The 9,803-nt window shown below is 45.3% G+C and overlaps 1 protein-coding gene across 1 annotated transcript in view; it reads right to left on the minus strand.

Moving 5' to 3' along the window:
* CHRNB3 (cholinergic receptor nicotinic beta 3 subunit) overlaps nucleotides 1-7,284 on the minus strand; it is a 31,026-nt gene extending 23,742 nt beyond the window's left edge. Inside the window, exon 1 of the mRNA XM_008054991.1 lies at nucleotides 7,118-7,284. Coding sequence (XP_008053182.1) covers nucleotides 7,118-7,169 — 52 coding nt within the window. The 5' untranslated portion in view covers nucleotides 7,170-7,284. The remainder of the gene's footprint in view (nucleotides 1-7,117) is intronic.
* Nucleotides 7,285-9,803: the final 2,519 nt, after the last annotated feature.

Here is a 9,803-nt window from a genome sequence, read left to right on the forward strand (position 1 = left end):
GTGGCTGGGAGCGGCCACTGCACTCCAGTCTGGGCGAAAGAGTGAGACTCCAACTCAAAACAACAACAACAACAACAACAAAAAACAAAAAAAACCCTCCCCACTCTCCCTTAAGTGTATTTGAACTTCCATCATAGCACTTACTCATCAAATGACTATCTGCCCCTAGACAAGGCCAACTCCAGGAGGTCAAGAACTGGTCTTCTACTGCATCCCCTACTTCAGAACAGTGACTGCCATACAGCAACTGCTGAGCAAACAGTGGTTGGCTGAACAAATGGTCAAGTAACAGCACAGTCAGCTTCCCAGCTTGGTTTTACCAGTGGTTTTTGGAGAGTTTGAGCCACCAGACCTGAGTTTCTCAGGAGAAGGGGGAAGCAGTGAAGACACTGCTATCCTCCTCCTCCTCCAGCCCTCCCCTATGGCAGGCATCCCTCACCTCTAAGGCAGAGAATCTTGTATGAAAGGTACTTGTCTTCATCTGTTTTGAGCAACTATAACAGAATACCATAGCCTGGGGTATTTTTAATGAATAGAAATTTACTGGCTCCAAAATCAAGGGACCAGTGTCTGTTGAGGACCTTCCTGCTGTGCCCTCCCATGACGGATAGGCAAAGAGAGAGTGAGAGAGAGACAAAGGAGCAAACACATTGCCAACATAATGGCATTAATCCATTCATGAGGTTGGTATCCCCATGATCCAAACACCTTCTGTCGGGCCCCACCTCTCAACACTGCCACATTGGGGGGCAGGTTTCCAGCACATGAACTCTGGTAGACACATTCAAACCACCGCAGCATGTGACATTCACTGCCAGTTCCCTGCCCAGCAGGCATTCTCCCTTCTTCCCTGGCAACAGACGTAAAATGTATTCAGGATTGCTCAAAATGCTTCATTCCTGAATCCCTTGCAGCTAGGGTAGCCTATGGCACATGTGGCTAATTAGATACAAAAGAAGCCAATGGGGTCTGTAGGAAAGGCTATTAAGGAGGATGAGCCTGATCTGACACACCCTTCTCTTTCCTGCCTGTAACTAGAGGTTTTGCCACATGCTTCTGGCAGGCCTGGGGAAAGCTACACATACAAAGGCAGAACAGAAGGGCACATAGCACCTGGGTCCTGATATCCTTGGATTACCTCCTTTCAAATTTCTTGATATGTGAGAAAAACAATTCCCAGTTTGGCTAAGCCTCTGTGGCTGCTGTGGTCAGCATCTGGATGCCTCCCTGACTGATGCTCCCACCACCTGATTGTTGCTGAGGCTGCCAGTGAGCTGAACTTCCTGAGTCCCTGTTAGCCCAATTAGCACAAATTACTTAAGATGTCATCTCACAATAAGCAAAGATGCCCCAGGGAAGCTGGGAACAACTGAAGAATGCCTGAACCAGCACGGATGCACACACACGCATGCACTCACTCACTCACTCACTCACACACAGGTTTCTTAGTGCAGACAACCCTGAGGCAGGAGAATTCTGGACATGTGAGAGAGTTTCTGAAGAAGATCAGGGACCATAACCTTAAACTTCCTTTCCTGGAAGGAAGATTTTACAGTCATTTTGAAGGGAGATGGAGTTGCATGTCAGTAAGGAAAATCTAAAATTACAACCCGGTCATCCCCAGTACTTGCTGTTGCACAGTTGTGCCCTCTGTGTGGAGGTCAGGATTCTGTTTTTTACCAGGACCCAAGGGAAATGGGCAGCTCTACTCTCCAGGTCCTGCATGCACTACCACCTGTGTGACCCCTGTGAGGAGGGGAGCCTTCCATCTGAATCAAGGGGAAAAAAGCATGAGCCTCCACTGACTGTTAGAGACTGAATGTTTATGCCCTGCAAATCAAATATTGAGGTCCTAACCCCCAATGTGACTGTTTGGAGACAGAGTCTGCAAGCCAGGAAGGGAGCACTCACTGGAAACTGAATTTTCTAGCACTTTTAATCATGGATTTCTAGCCTGCAGAATTGTGAGAGAATAAAAATGCTTGTTGTCTAAGCCATCCAGTCTATTGTATACTGTTATGGCAGCCACTGCAGACTACACAAATCTCTTCATGGCCATGTGCGGTGACTCACAACTGTAAACCCAACATTTTGAGAGTCTGAGGCAGGATTGCTTGACTCCAGGAGTTCAAGACCAACTTGGGCAACATAGTAAGTCCTCATCTCTATGAAAAATCAAAATACTAGCCAGGTATGGTAGTGCACACCTGTAGTTCCAGCTACTTGGGAGGCTGAGGTGGAAGGATCACCTGAGCCCAGGAGGTCGAGTCTGCAATGAGTCATGACTGTGCCACTGCCCTCTAGCCTGGGCAACAGAGTGAGACCCCCCCACTCAAAAAATAAAAAACTCATCTGACCAAAACAGACCTTACCAGGAAAACAAAAAAGCCAAATGTTAAATGCTTTCTGCCTAGCATCTTCAAATTTCCTGAATCTTTCCAAAATAGAAGCTGAAGTTAATGGCGTTATTGGAGCAGACTTAGAGGACAGGCCTGGAAATGTTTATGGTCGGTCTTTCTTATGAAGGCGGACGTTATGAGAAAGGAAAGTGCTTCTCACAGTTGTTCCTTTGAGGCCAAGGTCTCCATCAATATTTGATAATGTTTGATGAATGAACAAATGAATGGATGCATGAACCAAAGGCCTTAGCAGAAGCTTTCTGTGGCCTGGGGGAGGGAGGCAGAGTGGGCCTGGCCCACTGCTCCACAGTGGAAAATCACAGCTGTGTTCAGGAGGCCCTGGATAAGCGGTCTTTGTTTTAAGTAATAAGTGGATTCCTGAAAAGTTGTGTGTAGACCAAATTTTTACAAACTGACTTACATTTTAAATTGGTCAGACAGTATTCTAAGATCTATCTCAGTGATCCATTGAGAAATCAAGAAACTGCTCTTGAAAGATAGGTGACTCTTGCTGCAGATGTATCTCTTTGGGAAGGTTAGATTTCTCAATTTCAACATCAGGGAAAAATGCAGGGAAAGCAAAATGCTAAAGAAGCTAAGACAAAGCTGAGAAGGATCTCCAAGATCACCTAACCCTCACTCTACAGGTGATGGCACTAGGTCACTGAGAGGACGCTTGCCCAGGGTGGTCCAGCTTATGAGTAGCCCACGTGACCTTCTGATGGCAGGGCCAGCAGTCTTTTCACCAGTTCATAATATTTTATAGATTGAGGGGAGCAAATGATTGTCATCTCCACTCTGGTCTCCTTATTACCACAGAAATTGTTTCAACAACTCAATTCTATGAACATGTATTTGCTGTTTTGTTGTTAGCATTGTATTTTCCAAAATGCTTTACTGTTGTTTAAAGCAAGATAGATAGTCTAAAACATGTCACAAATGACACTTGCTTGTAGGGAGACTCTCGGCCTTGGTGACTGTGTTTTGTCACCCTGCTTGAGTCTCCCTTTGCTGTAGTTGGCACCTGGTACCAAGGGCTCTGCCCAGGACCTCCTCAGTGGGCACCGCTCTGTGACTGCTCTCCCTGAGGTGAACACCCCACACTTTTCAGTGAGGGTGCATTCCTGCTTCAGGTTGACCATGGCTCCCCCAGTCTCCTTGCCTTTAGTCCTATCCCCCACAGCACATGCACACACACAGTTCAGTTCAACATCTTTAGAGGCTGTCTGCTGTCTCTCTCTTTTTTTTTTTTGAGTTGGAGTCTCACTCCATCGCCCAGGCTGGAGTACAGTAGCATGCTCACAGCCACCCCAGCATTGACCTGCTGCATTCTGGTGATCCTTCCATCTCAGCTTTCCAAGTAGCCAGAACTACGCGCGCTACCGTGCCCAGCTAATTTTTTGACATATTGTAAAGACGAAGTCTCACCATGCTGCCCAGGCTGGTCTTGAACCCGTGGGCTCAGACAGTCCTCTCGCCTTGGCTTCCCAAAGTGCTGGGATTATGGCTTGAGCCACTGTGCCTGGCTCTTTGCTGCCTCTTAAAGCTTTTCACCACATCTCTTGGTAAAAGAGAAATTTTGCTGTTCTCCTAGGTTCCTGTTCTCCCCCACTTCTCTCCTCTCTGTCTTCTTCATGCTTAATCTTCATCCCATTTTTCTTTGTCAAAATGTCTCCTTTGGGGCCAGACAGGCAACTCCATAGGAAAGGAAAGAAGAGAGTGAATCAGAGAGCTTGCCTATGTGAAGGCTTCTATCTGGAGACAGAGATGTAGCCTCTGCCTTGTGCTCTTTATTTCCTGCATGTGGGACTCAGGCAGCACAGGCCTCCAGGAGAGCCCTTGGCTCTGAATGTGGAGTTCCTTGCCAAACTCCTCATTCATTAGAACACGACTCCAACAGATATTTATTTTATGTAGATTTAAAGACACAGATTTAAAGACATAAATTCTGGTCCTGATTCCAAGCATTTGGCATCTCCCGATAAAAGTAAGAAGTGAATGATGGCCGAGGCCCCAGCAGCTCACGTGTCCTTTGCTTTTAGAATCTTTACATTCATGAAACAGTCGTAAAATGCAGCCTATTAATGCCAGACACTTGCTGTTTCCAAGGCACAAAAGAGAGCCAGATTCAAGATGTGCCTTTGGCTGGGAACAGCAGGTTGCTCATGACTGCTGTCTATCTCAACAGAGAGTGAAACCAGGTAAAAGCAAGCAAAACGGTCAAGGATTGCAGAGGACTCACGCCCCGTGGGAAGTCTGGGTTCTCTCTACCCCAGTGAGAAAAGGCCTGAGAGACATGGAGCAGGTGCCCAGGACCAGTGTGAGATACAGTTTCCTTTGGAACCAAAGACTTGACCTTCTGGTCTCTTTATTTTTTATCACGTTCCTTTCTTTAGACCCTCAGATCCTTCTCTCTTCCCACCCCCATATCAACACCCACTTTCAGCAAGATTTTGACAAACTCCCTCATACCAAGGTATAAATAACCGATCAGATTTAACAAGCAAAACATCAGATGATTATTTATGGTTTTATTGATAACTCAACTATTTATCCTCAGCCAGTAGGATAAAGAAACAATTTAAGAGTTTCAAACTTTAACAAGCATGATTGGGAGATACATATTTTTTGCTCTGATACTTCTTGTTATATTTTGATTTTGCCTTCGGTTATTACCATCTTTTTAAAAAAACAATCATATCACAAATACGGTAGCCTCTTTGGTCAACACACAGGGCTAGCCCTCAGGGTGAAATCGAATAATAAATAACACAGGATTCTCACTAGCATGAGAGCTTACTAGAATGACTTTGTTTTATTCCCTCTTGCATTGCTACACACTGTACCATTCCTAGGATACAGCAGATGCTCAATACATATTCATTGAGTGACTATATCATGTAGTAAGAAGATGGGAAGGTGGATAAGGCACAATCCTGCTTTTTGGAGCAGACGCCAACACATAAAATGTGAAATTGCAATATGAGATATGTCCCCTGGCCGTACCCGAGTATCCGTTTTACCAAAGCCAGAATACACAAATGAAGGGTTAGCCCCTTGTGATTTGGAAAAAAGTAGTTTTGTGTAACAAAAAGAAACTATCTTCTTTTGGTAAAATGAAATAAATTAAGGAAAGGTGGGGCAGATCTACAAATATAAGCAGACGCTGATGGACCTAGAAATATTCACAAATGTAAGATTACATACAGGCTACAAGATTTATTATAGAGCCATGAGAGGTGTGCACAGCTCAGAACATGTTCCTGAGCTCTTGCCACCTACATGGTAGAGAGCAAGCACCAGGTTCTCCGCCAACTCCAGGTTCCTTACGTAGTCGTTACTGTGTGTAGAGGACAAGGCCCAGTGCAGCCGAGAATGGTTATGCCAAATACCCCCACTAACCAGCGAGGTAATTTCCCTGGGAAAATAACGGTAGGAATCCATTCTTTCATAGTAAATCAGATACCCTAAGAAATCAAGGCAGAAGAGCAACAGATACACGGATATTAATTATATGCTGCAACACACAAAAGTTGATCTTTGTTATTAGGATTGTCAAACTGCATTTAAGACTGCCAAGACCAAATTTTGTGGTATTTGAAAGTAGGTTTGATGCTCTCTGCACTTGGAAATGACTCTGCGGGGCTTTGAGTCCCTAATATGAGGAAAGGATGTTTTTGAAGGTTAGGTCAGATATACCTCACAGCCCCAGGACTTTTAACTCTGGAATTTGGGTTTGGGCAAATCTCTCTCAGTGCCTCCAGTTCTTCACCTGAAAACTGCGATAATCAAATGGGGCAGAAGTACTTTTGATTTCAATTTGTATACTGAAATTTGTAAATTTCAATTTGTATATTGAAAAATATACAAATTGCTAATGGAATGACACTTTTCTCACCATCTGGTTCCTGGCTTCAGAACATCTAGTTCAATGGGAAGAGTTTTCTGTTCCTAAGTTCCACAAAGTGAAATTGTCCCAAAACCTCAAAAACTGGCAGGTGTAAATGACCCTTGTCCCTGAAACTTTGCAGTGTTTGCTTCCTCTTTCCTTTTCTTTTTTCTCTCTTTGTTCTTTCCCTCTCCTTCTGTCTCTCTCTTTCTCTCTCTCTCTGTCCCTTTCTCTTTCTCCCACTTTCTCTCTCTTACTCTTTCTGCCTCTCTCTCCTTTAGTTTTTCATCTTTCCATATCAATAAGTCCTCTATTTTCAGCTGGATAATAGTGTTGTAAAACACACATACATTCATAGACATTTGACATGTTTTTGTTTAATAGTGATATACAAATATGCTAAATCTACCTATGTACACAAGTTTATTAAAATACTTACATAGGTCTAAGGATATATTTGACAAACATACATAGTAATTATTAGTAAATACGATATAAAAATGTTGATGTAGTAAATTTCTGTACCAAATAGTTTAACAATTCTCTGCGTGACATTCATAACATTTTTCCTGCTTTTATATCTTCCTACTAAGCTCATAATGATTCAGGAGTAACACAATAAATGACAAAAAGGTAAACATTACAAAATTCACAGATATGATTTCTTTAGCAAAAACCAGATTTCACAGAACCACACACTTTAAATATTCTCCTAAATGTATCCTATGCGTTACATTTTGTAATACTAACATCATCAACACCACAGTTTTGCTCCTTTGCTTAAATAACTCTACAGCCATAGTTTTAATCGAGTGTAACTTGCGCCTACCTGAGGGGTTGACGCCCAGGACGATGAGCACCAGGATGAGATCTGTGAGCATCCTGATGTCAGTTTTGGAAAGAAAATGTCTTCCTTTTTAGCAACAGAGCACTTCCCTCAGAAAAGAAGGTTTTGAAAAGAAAATGGAGGGTTCAAAGTGGAACCCAGGGGAAGCAGACACCTGGAACGGGCAGAGCCTGGCGTGTTTCCTAAGTGCACTTCTTTGATTTCCAGGCTGCTGCGTGTGCGGCCAAGACATAGCTCTGGGTCCTAACTCCTGACTTATTAATTTACTCCTGCAGAGAGACACAGGCAGTGGAGAAAGGATGGAGTTAGACAGCTTCTCAGTGTGCTAAGCTGTTTTTCCTGTGGCTGGACAACCATGGGCAGGAGAAAACCTGTGTTTTATCACATCCATCCTGGAAGTTTGTGAAGTTTCCTTCCCCATCATTCCTCAATGATCTTTTCATGTCAGGCCTGGAGCTTGGGAATAATGAGTCCTGGAGCCCCCTCTTCTCCTGGCCCTTGCATGTGCTAGCAGTCTCTGTTCCCCTAAGCTACCAGGCCCACCTTTCCTTGCCACAGAGGACAGCGTGGGGGAGTTTGATCGTGTTGGTGTCACTCATGAGACTTTGAGACTGCTGATGCCATCTTTCCTTTGTTTCACCTTCTTCGTGGTTGATCAGATTTCATCCAGTTCAGTGTTGTGCACACCCAGAGGGCCCTTAATAAATGCAGATGCAATGGCTGGGCAAAGTGCAAAGTCAGGATTGGGTGGATGAGAGGGCAGGTGGGAGCCTAGAGCTACTCTATGGGGATGGAGTATGGGAACCACACTCCAGGGCACAGAAGAATTTGATTTTAGTGGTACTGGTTTACTCTAATTTTTAAATTTCTAAACGAGATCTCATGAACCCTCTGCTGTGTGCCATTAGCAACGCTGAGACACCCAGATGGTGCTCAGTAAGGAACCACCATGTAATGAAAAGAGTCCTGGCCTGAGAGCCCTGACCTAAATAGCCCCCATTCTGATCTGGTATCCTGTGACCCGGTCTCAGGAGCCTTCAGGAGCTGCTGCTCACCTGCCTGTCTCCTACTAGACCACAAGCTCCTAAGGGGCGGCTGTGTCCTTCCACCCTGGGTGTCTTTGCATCCTGGGCCTGTCACATGCTGATATTTAAAAACAGTGCTTGAATGGAGGAAGGAAGGAAAGAATCATATGCTGACTTCCCACCCATCTGACTGTACTCTGGGCCTGCTATGAATTTCTAACCATCTCAGGAGTAAACCAACCGTCACCAATCTAAGTACAGAAGTTTCAACTTAATTTCCAAGAAATCAAATAAACTTGCCATTGTACTGAGCTGGCAGGAAATCCAATATCAGTCACTGCAAATGCTCCTACCCTAGGGGTAGCAAAGGAAGCTGGAAAGTGTTTGTGACCCCTCAGATACGGGGCAGGCCCTGTAGCCTCCAGTATGTCATGACCACAGCAGATGGCTGTGGCCAGCCTACAGGGGACCCTGGAATCAGCAGCTCTGGGCATTTTGCCTGGTCTGATGCCCAGGACCCTGCCAGGACCCAAAGCCTCGGTAATAGGATCCTACCTCCCCGAGCCTCCACACAGCCAGGCCTCCTGAGGCTGTGCCTCCTCAGGGTGAACTGTTAGGGTATGGCTGCTGCTAGAAGGTCCCCCAGCCCCGGATCCCTTCCCATGTGTTGGGAAACTCTCCTCTATTTCCCTCTGCAGCCACCGTTCTCCCCAAAAAGACACTCTGCTCTTCTCCAACTACTGTAGAAACCTCAAATAGCCTCTTCAGTGAGTTTAGACTCCAGGCGAAAGAAGACATCAGACACACTCATAAGAGAAGTTGTTTTAAAGCAGCATCTGCTTATGGGGTCTCTACAATCACAAGGAGTCTAGCACCCTTCTCAGAAAATATAGTGGAAAACACACAGTGAACAAAACGCACCTTCATATCTCAGAAAATAATCCCGTTCTGAGCCAGTCCTCCCCTCTCCTGTTCTACATCCTGGGCAGCTGCCTGGGCTTCAGGTTTTGTGTCCATCAAAGCAGAAATAATCAGAAGTCCGTCATGAGCAGAGAGGAATCTTGCATTCTAGCACCCCAAGCAAAGCCTCTGTCAGTCCATCTGGGACCAGATGCTGTCTATATGTAGAAGAGTGATGTCTCTCTCTCTCTCTCTCCATGGTGTCTTGCTATGTGACCCAGGAAGGTCTCAAACTCCTAGGCTCAAATGATCCTCCTGCCTCAGCTTCCCAAAGTGCTGGCATTATAGGTGTGTGCCACTGTGCCTGCTCGAGCTCCCCCATCTCATTGAGAGGGCTCTGGAATGCCATGTACTCGTGATAACCACAAAAACAAAACTGAAAGTGAAAGAAACAGATGGACTTTCAATTAAAGATGTAAGTTATAATTGTTTTTTAATTGTGAAAGTAGTGCAATCCTAGCCGGGCTCGGGGGCTCAGCCTGTAATCCAGCGCCTTTGGGAGGCTGAGGTGAATGGATTGCTGAGCCCACGGGTTCGAGACCCGCCTGGGCAACTTGGCGAGACCTCATCTCTACAATAAATCAAAAAAGTAGCCGGGTGTGGTAGCGCATGCCTGTAGACAGAAGGATCTCTGGAGCCCAGCAGGTCAAGGCTGCAGTGGCCGGGAGCGGCCACTGCCCTCC

The sequence above is a fragment of the Carlito syrichta genome, unplaced genomic scaffold (genome assembly GCF_000164805.1).
Source record: "Carlito syrichta isolate Samal-C Ts95f unplaced genomic scaffold, Tarsius_syrichta-2.0.1 Scaffold301626, whole genome shotgun sequence".
NCBI lineage: Eukaryota > Metazoa > Chordata > Mammalia > Primates > Tarsiidae > Carlito > Carlito syrichta.